This window comes from Canis lupus, chromosome X (assembly GCF_011100685.1).
Source record: "Canis lupus familiaris isolate Mischka breed German Shepherd chromosome X, alternate assembly UU_Cfam_GSD_1.0, whole genome shotgun sequence".
NCBI classification, from domain to species: Eukaryota; Metazoa; Chordata; class Mammalia; order Carnivora; family Canidae; genus Canis; species Canis lupus.
The window spans coordinates 4,409,599-4,426,978 of NC_049260.1; the positions used below are offsets into that span (position 1 = coordinate 4,409,599).

Consider the following 17,380-nt stretch of genomic DNA (forward strand, 5'->3'; position numbering starts at 1 on the left):
ACAACACAGGGTTATTCCCTCTCTCACTTCTGGAGAGCATAAGTCCTAAATCAAGGGGTCAGCAGGACCGTGCTCCTTCTGAAGGTCTTCCAGGAGGATCTTTCCTTGCCTCCTGGGGGTCGTTAGCAATCCTTGGCTTTCTTTATCCTACAAACGCGTCACCCCAATCTCTGCCTCCTCTGTCTTCACAAGGCTTTTCTTCCTTTCTTAAGACACTCTGCTGTATTCCCATCCACTGAGAATAAAATATGAATCCTGCACCTTGGTGGTACATGGTCCCACCATGACCTAGAAGTGCTCTATATTCCCCGTGCCTTTCTGGTTTGTTTTGGGGTTCCAAGACACTTTAATCCTATTCCCACCATAGGGCCTTTCCATTGGGCAGTTCCTTCTGGTAAGAAGCTCATCCCCTGGTGTTTGCTTACATGTGAGCCTTCCTTCACATGCTGTGTCTGTAGGATCTCCCTGGACCACTCAATTCAAAACTTCTTGTCCCTGCCACCAGATACTCAGCACAGCACCTTATTATCATTTCTTGTGCATCTGGTATGTTGTCTGATTATTAATCTGTGTGCTCATGATCTGTCTCCCTTCTTATAGTGTAAATCCTGGGGGAGCAGGGATGTGGGGTACCTTAGTCACCTCTCTCTTTCCTACGATAACCACACCATAGATGTTCCATAGACACTTGCTCAGTCAATAAGCCATGTCCCAGATTTCTCTTCCTTCTGCTCTCAGTACCACACCAAAGCATCTTCCACTCCCCTCGCCCCACAAAAATACCCTTCTTGAGCTGGGACCAGAATAACTTCCCGAATATTTTCTTATAGTTAAGCTTAGAGCTTTCTGCTTCTTTCTCAGAGCAGAAGAGTCTCTGTAGTGTTGGGAAGAGATCAGTTAGATTCTCTCTGGCTTCATTTCCATTCCTCTCTCCAACCAAGGTCACCCTGAAGGAGACTCTCCCCCTACCTCCCTTTCACTCTGACTAAAGGCAAGTCATAAATGTCAATGGAATGGATAAATTAACTCTATCAACGGTGTCTGCAGAAGCATATTTTTCCGAGCTGTTCAAGAATGTAGACTTTCCCCATGTGCAGAAAAACACTCAAAATTCCCTGACACCTGCGTGCCTGTCTGTACCTCTTATGAGTTGCTTCCTAGATTTGCTGGATTTGGCGTGTCTTTTCCTCGTGCAGTAACACAACTTTCAGAGAGTAGTTGATGCGTTTGTTGCGGGAGGGAGAAAAAATAAATAGCAAGAGGGTCTGCTGGTTTATTAGAAGGTGGTTGTCTAATGTTCAGGTTCTGTCTTCAGATTTTGACAGGTGTTTTCTTCAGCTTCCCCAGAGTAGGCACAGATGCCCGGCCTTGCTGGTATGGGATTTAGTGTGCCGGGAGGCATCTGTGGCCTTTTCACCTTTGAAAGAAGATCGCGTGGTATCTTCATTTATGAGTGCCCTAGTTCAGTTATGTCCGACAATAAGCACTCATGTATTGACTCCATACATTATACCAGACATAGGGGCTGGCTTCTAGGGCATAAAGGCCAAGGTTTAGGGTCTCTGACCTCTTGTAGCTCATAGGTCTGATGTTGACGTGCGGATCTACAGAGAGAATTTCTGAATAACGAACTGCTAGGGGAACGCTCAGGAATGGACGGTGAAAAGTCGTCAGCCCAACCTGGACTTCGGAGAGCCTCCCAGGGGCAGATGACCTTTTGCAGGCTGATGTTTGTAAGTCTTGGCGAGGAGAGGAAAAGTGAGCAATTCATTTTAGGTGGGAGTGAGATGCTTACAGTGAGCACAGAAGCAGCTCGATGTTGCTGGAGACGAAAGAGTAAACAAGGAGTTTCAGGTGCTGAGGCTGATGAGGTATCCCGCATCCAAGTTAACATGTGCGATAGGGATGTGTTAAAAATAACCATTGCCATTCGGGTAGTGCTTAAAATTGCATGTGAATTTCACCCAAATGCAGTATAAGAAAAGAGTAGAGTCGTGCAAACAAGACTGCGTACCCGCTCCCTCATGTTTAGAGCTAGAATAATATGATTGTTATTAGAAGAATATCATGAAGAAATGTTGCAAGGATTAACAACTCAGTGCATATGCAGAGTGTTTGCAAGTGCACCTAGTACATGCAAGGTATTACTGTCATCCATGAGAGCACAAGATCTGTGATGGCGCAGGCGTTGTTTCACTCTCTATCCACAGGACCTACAACACTGCCTCATATTTTCTGACTGAATACATACTTGAGCTTGGATTTGAAGGTTATATAGTTTGAGTACATGGAGACAGGAATGGGAGAACATGGCTACGTTGGTAAATCCAGTGGTGTTGGCTGCCGATTGGATATTGGGTTAGAGAAAAGAGAAGACATTCAAGATGTGTCTTGTGCTTTTGGCTTGCATGGTTGTGTAGATAGATACAGATTGTCTTTATGAATTTAGATTCAAGGGCAGAGAGCTGTGTTTTGTTGGGTTGTGGAGAGGTGTAGGAGATCGTTTGGTGTAGGAAGAGAAGACGATGTAGGACCAAGCTCCGAGGAACTTGAGATGGACAGTGATGATATCATAAAGACAACGTTGACAGAGAGATTTGTGAAATAAGAAAAACACCAGGAAAAGAAAAGATTCGGGAAGGGCATGCTCAGCTGACATGAGTGCTGCTAAAAAGCCCAGTAAGATGAGCACACACAGTCTATTGCATTTATCACCCACATGATGCTCACAGGTATGTTTTTGGTGGAGAGGCAAGGGGTAGTGGCCGATGGACGGAAGGGTGGGAAAGGAGGAAACTGTATCATGTTCTTTTGAGAAATTTGTGCAGGGAGGCAGGCTGTAGTAAGCAGGGCCTCGTCATGGGAGAGGTTGGAGCATATGTGATGATCTGGGGTAAACTTACATGGAGAACTTAGCATCAAGGGATGAGTAAGAAGGTCAAATTGCTGAGAAGATCAAGATTTATGGAAAACAGATACATTTCTCATTGAGGGCTGGTGTCTTCCTGGGGAGATGTCAACTCACATCAGAGTTTGCACAGGTCCAGTATGTGGGCAAGAGTGTGATGGACAATAGTGTGTCCGTGATCTGAGTCAACCAGTCAGGAGCACATAGATGGGGTGAGATTATTAAGCACCCGGGACACTGCAGTGCCATTCGGAATGATTGAGACGACCCACCTGAGCAGAGAAAGAGAGCTGCAGAACGAGCAAAGCCTCACTGCTGAGACGGAAGGATTCCATTGCTCTGCTTTCATTTGGCAGAATGTATGGCCGTGATACCACAATGTTAAATACCGCAGTGTGGACACATGGTTGCAAAAGCTGTATCGGGGGCAAGGTTCGTGATTGAATGACAGGTGTTTGATTTACTCACTTTTGAGCCAGAGCCAGTGGTAGTGATGCGGTGTAGTGTGGTCCATGCAGAGGGAGGCTGAGGTTGCGTGGCAGAAAAGTGGGAGAACAGTGGGAAGGACGTGGTGGTGGTGCACATCCTGAACTCTGGGCCGGCAGAGAGTTGAGGTATTTCACGGTGATGAGCTCATTGTCCTGGATGACATGCAAGGTGAGGGTCTCCTCTGAGTTTGGTAAGACTCTGGAGGACACAACTTCAGGAATGCAGTTGACAAGGGAAGTGAAAAGTCCTAGCAAAGTCGAAGGACAAAAAGAAGGTTGGAAATACGAATTTCTCAGCACGCTCATCTACAGGATAGTATTTTATTTTCCCCACCCATTCTGTTCATTGTTTAATCCATTATTCGGGGAGTCTGGGTGGCTCAGTGGGTTAAGCATCTGCCCTCAGCTTGGGTCATGGTCCCAGGGTAACTGCAATCGGGTCCTGCGTCGGACTCCCTGTTTGGCAGGGAATCTGCTTCTCCTTCTCCCTCAGCCCCACCCCTCTCTTCATGCTTTCTCTATCTCAAATAAATTTTTAAAAATCCATAATTTCATTCATTCAAGAACTATATTGGCCGCTGTAATTTGGACAGGATTATGCTGTGGCCGTCAGTTGATTAAGCAGTGAATTACAGTTTGTTTTCAAGCACCAGTGGTCCCGCTGGGATGATACGATGTGCACAGAATTGATTGTCAGGCATCCCATAAACAAGGGACTGGAAACATACCAAGGAAATGGACGGTAGGAAAACATCTCCTGCGGTGGTGGTGGTAGGAGGCTTCATTAAATAAGGAGGAACATCATGTTGTCCAGGCTTTCAAGGATGTGTAAAGCCATTTGGCGGTGGGGGAAAACCCTGGCAAAGCAGACATCCAGACACGGAACTTTCTAGAAGGCAAGAGGGGATGAGCTGTTTCCAGAGGACACTTGAGACTTGGCTCTACGAAGGTGTGATGTTATAGAGGTGGATCAGACCCAGGACGCAGTTTGCTATATGTTCTTGGCCAAGACGCATATTTCAGTTCTTCATCTTGCAAGAGATATTATAAGAACGTGTTCAGTTGAGTGAAAAAAATATGTTGTTAGTAGAAGCCTCGTCGACATCTCCCCTCAACGGTGTAGGAGTGAGTGTCATGGAATAATATTTGGTTGCTGCGCTCACTGGACTGCACAATCTAAATTCGGTAACTCAGGGCAGGGCTTGGCGAACTGTCACTTGAGGACTCCACAAGTGGAGCCCAATGCCTGATTTTACAAATAAAGTTTTATTGAAACACAGCGGCACTCATTCTTTGATGTCTGAACACAGGACAACAGAGATGAGTATTGGGAAAGCAACCTCCAAACTAAGCTATTTCCGACGTGGCACTTGAGAGAAGTCTCCACCAACCCCTTCGCAGAGGGGTTGGTGGTTTGAGGTCGTCCTTAAGGACTTACGCTTGACTCCTCAAGCTGTGTCAGGTTTTTTTGTTTTTTTTTTTTTTTTTTTTTTTTTTTGTGTGTGTGTGTGTGTGTGTCAGTTCATTTTAAGAGTGTTTTCCTATGCTTTGCCCCTCTTTGGAGCCCTGACACCAGCAGACTGGTGCTCTTTATTTTGGCCTCACATTAGGCTAATAGAACCCAGATCCTTCCATCATATCTCCCATCTGTAATTTGTAGGGTTTAGTGCCGTGAATGAATAAATCAAGAAAAGTGCAAAATATAGAATGTTGGACAAGAAAGTACTGAGTGCAAATTGCACTCCTCGCACGCACCACCGTGGTTTGCGCGGATGGGGGGAGCCCGTGTTTTGTGGGCATGGAGACGCCCAAGGGGAGACACATGGTGAAGAGAGTATTTCATAAAACTCTGTGCCCGGATCGTGCATAAGAAACGCTGGCATGAGCTCTTGCCACTGAAAGTGACTTGACCTGCCGGGTGGCTGCTTTCGAGGGGGTAAAGTTAGAATCCTGGCTTGGAAGCAGCTGTTCCTGACAAGAGTCTCGTAGTAAACGGTCGAATTTTCTCTGCACTTTCCTAGACGAACTCTGCCGTCGTTGTCTATGACTTCTCATCGTGGCAAAGCACCATCTAGGCGTTAAACATGTGACTTTGACAATTACTTGACCAAGTTTTAAACCGAGACCTTGCTTTTTGTTCTCTGCTCATATATTTTCAGGGGAAAAGAAGCAGGTTTCTTACCGTATGTTTGTTTTTTCTCCTGGAAGCCACCTCCAACTTTTCTGCACTTCCTTCTCCTTTGTGTCCCAAATCAAGATGCTGTTGAGTCAGGGCCGGTGTTCCCAGGTACCCACCCTGTGCTGTTGGTTCCCAGTCAGAGGGATTGGTGGGGTCCTGTTGTTGGTGATTGTGCTGTGCTGTTGGTTCCCAGTCAGAGGGATTGGTGGGAGCTGTCGTTGGACACCTGGACTTTCTGTGTTCCCTCTGGGATTCTGAGAATCGGGAAAACCTAGCGTTCAGTAGCCCAGATTCTGGAGCTCCACCTGCTGTTATCGCTTGCTTGTGGTGTCATCTTGGCCAGAGATGCCCTCGCCGTGATGTAGGGCACCTACCTTGCAGAAGGTTCATGGGGAAGGAATGAGAATAAAAACATAACTACCCTGTGATCCAGCAATCGCACTTCTGAGTGCATATCCATAGGAAATGAAGTCAGAATCTTGAAGAGACATGTATGCCCCATGTTCACTGTAGTGCTTTTCCAAGGAATGGAAACTCTAGCCAATACATGGAAAGGTTGGGACTTCTCAGTCCCACTCACATGTGGACTTTCAGCCAGGTGAGCCCCAGTAGACCTTGGACTTGCCTTTTTCCTTGAAAAAGATACATCTGTTAACTCCTGGGGCGATAAAGGAACATGGCCACTGTCATAGTTCTTCTAATCCCATGGTTTGGATTTGTCTGAGTTACTAAATCCAGCCCACCTGTGGTCTTCTTCCAGCAGTTTACAGGCAAGCCAGCTCCAGCTCTCTCCTGCACCAGAGATGAAGTGGTATTGAGGAATTGTGCACATTCACCAGCTTTGGTGTTGCACAGAGCTGCATTTGTATCTGCGCTCTAGCTCACTAGATCAGTGACACTAGAATCACACTAGGTCACACTAGATCAGTGACCTTCTGTGCGCAACTTAGCTCAGCCCCTTCAGGTGTAGCTATAGAGAGCCCACATCTGTCAATTGAACAGCGATGGTACCACCACTGTGGGTAGGTGTAAAGGTTCAATGAGATGAAATGCATATTATAGGCCATCAGATTTGGCTTCTGTAGATGGGGAGTCATAGTAGTACCCTTGTGAGATGTAAGGATTTAGTGATGAAATGCATATCATCGTCCACATCACATAGTACAGGATCAATTAAATTTAGCCATTAGAAACAGTACCTACAGGGCGCTTGGGTGGCTCAGCTGGCTAAGCGTCAGCCTTTGGCTCAGGTCATGATCTCCGAGTCCTGGAATTGAGCTCCGTATCAGGCTCTCTACTCAATGGGGAGTCTGCTTCTCCCTCGCCCTCCGCTCATCCTCACCACTTGCACATTTTCTCCCTCTCAAATAAATAAATATTTTTTAAAAACTTTAAAAACAGTACATATAAAACCATGTAAAGTAATTCAGATTGTCTTCTCTGATGTGATCTAGACAATGCCAAGTACTTAGTCAACTGGGGGAACACACATATACTTATCTACATGTGTGTATTTAGTAGAATCTTTACTTTGGAATCAGCGTAGACAGTATTACAAAGGTATTAAAGATAGTTATTGCTTTCCCTGCACCCGGCCTCCTCTGGTGTTAACTTTCTGCATAACCAGTTATTTGTCAAGAAATTAACCTCCGTTGGGGATCCCTGGGTGGCGCAGCGGTTTGGTGCCTGCCTTTGGCCCAGGGCGCGATCCTGGAGACCCGGGATCGAATCCCACGTCGGGCTCCCGGTGCATGGAGCCTGCTTCTCCCTCTGCCTGTGTCTCTGCCTCTCTCTCTCTCACTGTGTGCCTATCATAAATAAATAAATAAATAAAATTAAAAAAAAAAAAAAAAGAAATTAACCTCCGTGCACCACTGGTAACTGAACTATATACATTTTCCACTAACGCACTTTTTCATTTCAAGATCCAATCTGCAGTGCCACATTGCATGTAGAAGATACATTTTTAAAGGATTCTTTTTGTGGTATTTTGATCTACCTTCTGATTTATTTATTTTATTTTATGTTAACCAGTGGCACAATAAATACATACACCACCCATTAATTAAATAAGATGTTTTGTTATATAGCAAACTTATAAAAATATATATTTATTCATTTCTGAGAGAGACAGAGACAGAGGTAGTGACAGAGAGCCAAAGTGGGGAGGAGAGGGAGGAGCAGACTCCCCACTGAGCAGGGAGCCCAACGTGGGGACCCTGGGATCATGACCTGAGCTAAAGGCAGACGCTTAGCCAACTGGGCCACCCAGATGCCCCTACTTTGTTGTTCTTAAGTTTAGAGTGAAATTATAGGAGACTGATCTAGTAGAAGGTAAGCATACAAATACCCTGAATTTTTATCTAGAAGGATAACCATGAAGATTCTATAAGCTTGATCTAGTAGGATAGTCATGTGCATATTCTATGAGCTTGATTCCATAGAAGGGTAAATGTGAAAATTATATGAGGTTCATCTAGAAGGATAGTCCTTCTAGATGAAGGATAGTGCATATTCTGAGCTTCATCTCCTAGAAGGATAAACAAATGAAAATCTGAGTTCGATCTCATAGAAGGATAAACAAATGAAAATCCTATGAGGTTCATCTAGAAGGATAGCAGGTGCACAGTCTTTGAGTTTGAACTCGAAGAAGAATAAGATTGAAGTCTAGGAGTTTGATCAAGTAGAAGAATAGATTTTTTTAAACATCCCACGAGCTTGATCTAATGGAATAACAGACGGGTGAAAATTTTATGAGGTTCATGTAAAAGGAGAGCATGTGCATATCCTGTGAGCTAAATCGTACAGAAGGATAAACAGATGAAAAATCTGTGAGTTTAATGCAGTAGGATAAGCAGGTGAAAATACTCTGAGGTTCATCTAATGGAAGGATAAGCAAGTGAAAATTGTATGAGGTTCATCTAGTAGAAGGATTCGCATGTGCATCATCTGTGAGATTGATCTCGAAGAATAAACAGATGGAAGTCTTTGAGCTTGATCTCGTAGATGGATAAGCAAGTTTAAATTCTGTGAGCTTGATCTAGTACAAGGACACAGAGAGGAAAAGTGTATGAGCTTGATCTAGCAGATGGATAAGCAAGTTTAAATTCTATGAGTTTGGATAAGCAGGGTGAAAATCCCATTATCTTGTTCTGGTGGAAAGGTAAACAGGTGCATATTCTAAGTTTCATCGAGTAGAAGGCTAAGCAGGTGAAATGCCGTGAGCCTGATTCAAATAAGCAGGTGAAAGTTCTGTGATTGATCTCACAGGAGGGTAATCAGACTAATTCACATGTTGAGATTCCCCCTGTAGCTCACTCAGCTATCGACAGCTGGAATAAATTATGGCAGATGATTTGAACTTCCCTATTCTTTGATGTGGTATCTGTGATGCAAGGGTAGCAGTATTTGTCACATAATTCCTTAAGATCATGTTGAAAAGATGTACTGTGATACTTCTAACTTCTCATGGAGGCCGTTATAGAAACCGCCAACTATGATATGAATTTATTTGTGGATTTTCCCTGGTGTCTGTGCGCACAAGATATTCACTGCCTGAAGCTTAAAGATCTTGCTTATGAGAGGTGTTCAGTCTATAGTCATCAGCTCCCATTTTGGTCAGAATTCAGCGTGCCGTCATCAAAAACCAGCAGGACCAAGTGAAGCTTTGCCGCAAGATCCCTTAAACCTCTATCTCCTGCAATCCATTTTTAAAGTTTAAACAAGCATTTGCATCCTTTGTTAATTAAGCAGGTGTCGTTTGCATGCATTCTGTACCTGCCATTTGCATCAGGGTTCTCTTTCAGTTCTTCAACTCTGTAATTTTTCTTCTAAAGTTTGAAAAGGTATTTTTTTTATTTTATTTATTTATTCATGAGAGACACAGAGAGAGGCAGAGACACAGGCAGAGGGAGAAGCAGGCTCCATGCACATGGAGGGAGCCTGATGTGGAACTCGATCCCAGGACCCCAGGATCACACCCTGGGCCAAAGGCAGGCGCTAAACTGCTGAGCCACCCAGGATCCCTGGAAATGTATTTTCAAGCAGCTGAACGTCCATCCTCCCTTCTTTCCTGCCTGTGACATCCAGTGGTTATTGTTCCTGTGGTACTGAGCTGTGCCCAGCTCATTTTAACGCTGTGGGGAGCTACTTTAGGGGAAACCACACATCTGGTTTTGCATCTGTCCGTGTGCGACCTGCATGGCTTGGGGAATCTGGCCCTGGCTCCTCTGAGCCCCGTGCTGGCATTGCCGCTGCCTATGTCCCTTCAGACACACTAGGTGCAGGCCTTGGAGAGCGTCTTCTCTGCAGAGCCACTCGCAGTGGAGCTTACCTTACACACCATCCGCTCCCCACACCCCTGTCGTGCTCTACCTGGTTATGGTCACGTCAGCTCATGTGGACAAAGCTCATTTCTTCAACTAAACAGTAAGAGCTGTCCTGCTAGTAAGGTCTCACATTGATGAAAATGGCCATTTTTGGTTCTCTTCTGTCCCAGGCCCTTGGAATAAGTCCACATTAATACTCAACTGGATGTGTTGGGGGTGCGAGGCTCAGATGGCTGAGCCGCAGAGCTGGTGTTTTCCTTTTCTAACAAATTATCACAAATCCGGTTGCTCAGAACAATACAGATTGAACATCTCACACTTCCGGAGGGCAGGCACTAAAGTCAAGGTGGGCGCGGCTGTATTCCTTTGCGAAGGCTCCTGGGGAGAATGTGTTTCCATGCCTTTTCCAGCATTCAGAGGCAGCCATGGGGCAACTTCCTCCATCATCAGGGCCAGCAGCGTAGCATCAGCCAGCCTCTGTCTGCCTGGATTCTGAACCTCCTGCTTCCCTACTTCCCTCACGAGGATGCTTGTGATCACATTGGAGCAACTTAGATAATCCCTGTCTGCCACATTAGGTGCTGTAGCCCCAGATTTTGAGGAGTCAGACATGGACGTTTTGGGGTACATTGCTTTGCCTACTACAGCTGGAGAGAAATAGAAATGGAATTTCAGCTTTGTGACTCCATACTCATTGATCTGAGAAATGAGCATCCCTGGTCATAGCCATGGACCATGACCACCAGGCATTGCTGGCGTGTGTCCTGCATAGTAGTGACCATGTCATAATTTTTTTTCACGACAACGTATGCAATATTGCTTACAAAATTTTCATTGAATCCGTGTCATTAGAACACTTGGTCCTTCCAAATCCCCCGCCCCATGTTGACTGTTAATGAGTGTGTTGAAATGAGCCTTGAATCAAGCTTTGAAAAGACATACATCTCCTTGTTGCCTCTTTTCTGGGCCTTTTAGGGGGGAAAGCAAACAACTGGGAAGGAGGTATCCGGATCCCGGGTATTCTTCGGTGGCCGGGAGTGATCCAGGCTGGACTAGTGATAGACGAGCCGACAAGCAACATGGACATCTTTCCTACAGGTGGCCAAACTCGCAGGGATCGCCATTGCCCGAGGACAGGTACGGCGACTCAGGGGCACTCAGGTATTGTGTCGTTGGGATCTCACAGGCGAGTGTGCCTCCGCTTTGCCTGCATGATGGCATGCTGCCACCAGCTGGACTCGTCATTCAGGTCCGGTTATGGGACTTACTGGTGGGGCCGCGGACGTAGAAACACCACCAATCCCATTATCCCAGTGGGAACTCAGCTCCGTGGGATGGTGTGCATGCGTGGTCTTTGGCTTCCATGAGCCCTTCCGCTCTCAATGTCCCACTGATCCTGCCTCTCCCGGCTGTGCCCTCCACGGGCTTGTCACCAGGCAGCCGGCCAGCCTCCTCTTTGACCCACCGTGTTTTGCTGCCTTCCCTTTCCCTGCAGCCCCATTCAGCTGCTCTTCGCTGCAGCAGCGAGAAAGGCAGCTGGCTCCCCAGTTAACGGCCCTCCCTCCCAGCATGTCTTCATTTAGCAAGTTCTAAATGAAACGTCTTTCTCTTAAATTTAAATACAACTTCATATGACATCGCCAATGGTTTCTTCTTAAGTGTTATTACCAATCTGAAGAGTTTTAAGTGAAGCACGCTGACTAATTGTTTTCATTAGTTTGGTGGCAGGCCAGGCTAATGTCATGCAGGCGGGCTGCAAATCTTGTTTAAATTCAGCTGCCAGCGGAATGAGGAGGAAATGGGAAAGCAGACAGACAAGTACAGCTCAGCCCGAGTGGAGTCCCGGATAGGTTTGCTCATCTCCCGTTGCTTTTAGGCTTGTTTCTTTGTTTATTGTTTCCTTCTTGTTTTCAAGTTTGTTCTTCAGGTGTATCTCCCCACACACACATACACACACGCCAGAGCATTGGACAGCTCAGCCCTTCACAAACTTTGTGGTCTCAACACCCACGTCGTACACTCCTCAGTGACTGAGGACCCAAAGACCTTTTGTATATGTAGATTATGTCTGTCAACATTCATCACAGAAACCATAAAGCCTGAAAAAACTTGGAACACACGAGAGCACCCCAGCGCACATTCCATTGGTGGACAGTGATGGTGTCAACACCCACCACGAATCCACGGGCACAGTGCCCTGTGGCCAAAAGGTGGAGAGCAATTGGTATTATCGTGAGAACATTCGTGGCCTCCTGGACCCCCTGAATGGGGTCCCCAAGGCTCTTTGAGCCACACTCTGACAGCATCCGGTGCTGTGCCTAGGAGCAGGGACCCTGCTTGGGATCCAGTCTTGACTGCTGTGCCGGGTAAGTGTTTAACTTCGTGGACCTTCATGCCTCGCCAGGAGCACCGGTTCAGTAACAGCGCTGCCCTTGGAGGCTCAATGGGAGGAGAGAAAGCACGAGAGCACGCCGAGTATGTGAGTGAATACTGGCTGGTTTTGGTGATCCTGCCACACTGTACAGGGAAGAAGTACCTCAGGGCTGCTCCTTCTTCTACATTTATTGTTCATCCGGGATCATAGAACCATCAGGTGACAGGGCTGAAGGGGACTTGTGAGATATACTCTGCTCAAACAACTCCTTGGCTGCCTTGATGAGAGAAGATGTGGTAACAGAAAATCATGGGAAGAGTTGCCCTATGTGAAGCTGGAAATCTCACTCCATGTCTCATCTACTCGGTCTTTGTTCTTACACTTGGAGAAAAACTTAGTCTTTCCTTCAGTAGCTCACACACAGTGTTCACTTTGATTAATTACATTTTTCTCTCACGGCTCATCATACGAAAATCAGCAGTGCGTTGGCTTTCACGGCATCTTTCAATGGGCTTCCGTGCAATCGGGGAAAAATACAGGAAGGGAAAGATGAGAGCAAAGAGGAAGATCCTTTAAGGGAAATGTTGCTGCTCGCATCTCCTGACCACCGCAATCTGAGGCTCATGGAGGCCAGCCTGTGTTCTTTGTGCCCATGGAAGAAGGAAGCAGCCTCCGTCTTTGGCAGGCCCAAAGTATTTCATGTGTGAGCCATAACATTGGGAAGACCCCCTTTGCAATATTGGGGATTCTTTTCATGGATCTCACTGATGCTTGTTGACCAAGGTCAATGCAAGGACGCTGCCTCTGGGTTGGGATGTAAGGCCCCATGAGATGCCACCGTCATCCTAGAGACTGTGCCGATGAGAAAATGGAAATCTACTTCCAGATCCTTCACGGACATAACAGTTACTCACACACGTCTTACTTAGACCATGTTACCAATGAGATCCAGAGAACAACCTTATATATCTGCCCTGGAGACTTGGATCATCTAACGCTGTCGTTCTCACTGGGTTGACTCTTTCCCCTCGGGGCCATTTAACAATGTCTGGAGATGTTTTTCATTGTCTTGACTCAGTGTTACTGGGATCTAGTGGCATCCAAAGACCAGGGATGCAATTAAACATTCCTACAAGGCTCAAGATGGCTTCACAGAACAAAGAACCCAGAAATATGTTAGTGGTGCTGCTGTGAAAAATTCTGCTCTGAGGTTCATTATGGCTCTTTTACCAAAAATATTGTTACAATGGATTAATGTCGTCGGAAATCCTCAGCGAAAGCATCTGGACCATATCTCCATAGGTATATCCATCCATAAACAATTCACAAATATCTGTTCTTCAGAAAATAGTCTTTACTCTCTTCCCCAGAGATTGGTGGAAATCAGCTTCCCCAATTTCTTGCTTGAACAGTATTAGATTTACATTTCTCAGGAGAATAAACTCATTTCAAGGGTCGAATGCAAGCTGTCTGATGAGGACTTAATGAGGTGCCCTCACGTGTTTCTGTGTGTTTTGTTGGAACAGGAGGATTTCTGTTCAGAAGACCTGTAGCCCTCAGATACAACCTTGTCGTTCCCAAGAAGCGTTTGGTGTCTGGTGGGTGGCCGTCCTGACCAATCAGAGCTTGGTGGGAGATGAGAAGCTCTTCCATGCAGGGTTTCTACTTAGGTCAAAAGAGCAGTGCTTCGGGGATACACAGAGGAGATTTTCGCTTTGCAGAGTCTCAGCGCTACTGTGAGAATAATTCTCTAATTCCACCCCGTGGCGTGCCCGTATGAGATTCCTCTCCACGGTGAATTTTTCATTCACACGTACTTCAGTGATCCATTTGCATTCAACAGCACGGTTGATCAAAAGAACTTGTGGTGGCCATTACCCTAAGGCATGTTCAGAAAAATCATTCCCCCTGTGTCTCCAAATGAGCTGATTCTGGAAATAAATGGAGGGCAACCTTCTTGTGGGTGTGATATAGAACATCAGGAACAAGCACATACATAAGAAGGATGTATGATGAAATGTATTAATTCCCGAAAATGAAAAACATTTCATCACATTTTTGCAAGCGGATAGAATATTGCCATAGGAAGTCTGTGACCATGCTCTTTGTTCACAGATGCTGGTGATAAAGAATTGCAGCATGCCCTAATTGGTTAAACCTTTGGAAACCATCTAAATTCTGGCCATCGGCCGTTCCGCTCGGTGGGAAGGAGAGGGGGCACCGACATCCTTGAGAATCAGATTTTACAGGTGACATACCTAGGTCTCCTATCCCATAAACAGAATAAAATAAAAATTCGTGTTTTTTTTCAACTTAAGGAGACACTTGAATGCTTGATACCGTTTTTGTCCAATGAAGACATTTAATTTAATAAATTAATTTTGCTGCCCGATAGCTAGGCAACCGCAGGAGAATATTTCTATAGAGTCCTACAAATAAAACGAGTTCCTTTGTGTTTTGCTGAATAAAAGGTGAAACTCTTCATGGGGAGACATTAGATGTTTATGTGGCTTTCTTCCCAAAGGGTCACAGGCGGCAGATCATGAGCTAGATTTAGATCTTCAAACCTCAAACGTCTCGATGTCATCATATGCCCCAAACTGGGTGTTCTTTAAATTGTGCACTCTACCCAAAATGGGATAGAATTTAGGATTTCCTTTACGTTACGAAGGATGCATGTACTTTCTCCTAAAAATGTCTTCTTCACTGTCTTCTTTCTACATTGAAGAAATCCCTTGATTTTGAATACCGCGCAGCCTAACTCTACAAACACGGGTCCAAGATTCTGTGTCAGTGTGCCAAAAATGGTGTCTTCTCTCACCCGCAAAGCTTTCGCTTGTTGTATGATCCCCAAATCCTTTTGCGAGCCAACCAGGCCGAGGAAGGAACATCCAGGCAGATGGTTCACTGGCTCAGAGCTCAGAGAGAGGCCAGGATGTCCAGGGCGGAACGAGCTTCACTTTAGCCCAAGGAACATTCCTAAAAACATGCTCTTTGCCGTGATGTGGGAGGCATCCCCATGGGATTTGATCTGACCAGACATTCCGAAATCACCATGCATGGAAACGAATGCTTGAAATCGTCACCCTTGTTGTGGGGCAGGAACCCGTGGAGAATATTCCTACCCCACCCTCCAAATTAAACACGACCCCCGATGAACACAGTTCTCACAGGACCAAGCGGACGCTGTGAAACAACCCATCCGGTTTCATAGCAGCAGCTGTGTGCGCACATTTGCTATGAACACTTGAGTTTGCCGACACCAAAGGCCGATTAAGGAGACTCAGGATACCAAACAGCAGTACTTCGTGTCATTTTCAGAGGGCCTCGGCCCCGGTCCCCCAGGTCGTGACGTTACGGCAACATCTCCCTAGGGCCACGTCAGGGGACACATGTTGTCTCTGGGTTATGGCCGTCGCTAAGTGTGACTCGCACACGCGGTTTAGAACAATCCCGGGTATTGTGATAGCTTAGACACCGTTTAAAAGTTGAGTGCAGTAGGGTCACTGTCAATTTTTCATGGCAGAAATGAGCCTCGTTTTGACAGGCCATATTTCTGTCGCTCTCTTAAACGGTGAGCTTTCCATAGCAGCGTGATTTATTGCCCGCTTCTAGGAATGAGCACATTAGGTGTAGGATATTAAAGAAAAGAAAAAAACCGCCTCTATGTCTACATCCAAAGCACAAGCAAGTAGAGGTAGGTAGAGATTGTGTCCTGGGAATGGAGTCGCGTTCTCCGTCCTGAGTGCTACCTGGAAAGGTCTGCTGTGCACTTGAGTTGGGGGTCCTGGGAGCACAGGTGTGTCCTTCTGTCCCCACCTCTAGGCCATGTTTCACCACGGCGGGGGCTTCTCCTGTTGCAGCTCTTACACCTACCCACTCTAGCACATCCTTCCGTTCTTTCCACCCATGCAGCTTTGCATATTCGTAAGGACTGAGCGCTTCTCAAAAGGGATTTGAAAGGACCAAGGCACAATGACTGCCATTTCAGCATAGAAATCGTGTTTCAGAGAGTGCTCGCCACTTCTCAATAGAACTGTCTGTCTACGGCGCTTCCTTCTCCTCCTCTCATGGCCAACGGGAACATGGGCTTGGGAAGGGGGCCAAGTCTGCCTTTTGTTCTTATTTTTAACTCACAATAATAGAATATTTTCATTCCAAAGGCTTCCGCGGAACTCGTGATTAATAACAAGGGTTGAGGCTGGAGCAGTGCTAAGCAACAGGGCTATAATTACATGACGGGGGTTTTTAGTGACACCAAAATAAACCACACACAAAGCTCAGGGGATGGGGACCTCTCAAGAACGCTAACCCAAATTATACAGCCAAGTCTGACTTCCAGTTTCTAAATTCCTCATCATAAGGGATCACAGGGATGGACGGTTTTTAATCAGAGAAAGATAATCTTCAGGGGAAACCATCTAATTCTTTCAAAGTGGGTCTCTGTCCCTCTTTTCGATAACAGAGCCTAAAGGTATCAATGATACCTTTGGCCATTGGTCTAGTGGCTGTTAATGAATATTTAACTCAAAACAAAATGATTCGCTTCTCGGCCTTTTGGCTAAGATCAAGTGTGGTATCAAAACAATATGTTTGGCTTTTTTTTTTTTTTTTCATTCTTTAACTGCCAGATCATCTTTTTTTGCTCATGACCGATTGGATATTATCAGTTGTTTGCAGTCCGGAAAGTTCCCCTTGGTCTGCGTACACACCCAGGCCTAGGAGACATGTTTGCATCTGGCAACAATGCAATCAGAGGGTGTTTACTATCGTCATCATTACTATTCATTCACAAATTAATTCTCATTGAGAAATGTGGTTCCGCTGACATCTTTCCAATCCAAGATGCTCCCACGCTAAGTCTTACCTTTTTGTCACCCAAATTGTTAGATGTTCTTATTTTTCATAGAGCTATACTTTGTGAATAAAGCTTCCTGCATGCTGAGGTAATAGGCGGAAATTGAGTCTAGGACGAGCAGCAGGGAGAGCAGTTGAGAGCACAGATGCCCAGTAATCAGCTGGGTTTCCATCCCATGGGCTGGTCCTCATCCCATGACCTTGGGTAAGTCATTGACGCTTTCTGGTTGATGTTCCTCCACCTCA

General features: G+C 45.8%; 1 protein-coding gene and 1 pseudogene across 1 annotated transcript in view; both read left to right on the forward strand.

Moving 5' to 3' along the window:
* The window catches only part of STS (steroid sulfatase), a 128,586-nt gene that overhangs the window by 102,966 nt on the left and 8,240 nt on the right, over window positions 1–17,380 (forward strand). The window contains 2 exon segments of the mRNA XM_038586766.1: window positions 10,879–11,012; window positions 11,015–11,040. Coding sequence (XP_038442694.1) covers window positions 10,879–11,012; window positions 11,015–11,040 — 160 coding nt within the window.
* Window positions 16,819–16,992, forward strand: LOC119868632 (annotated as a pseudogene).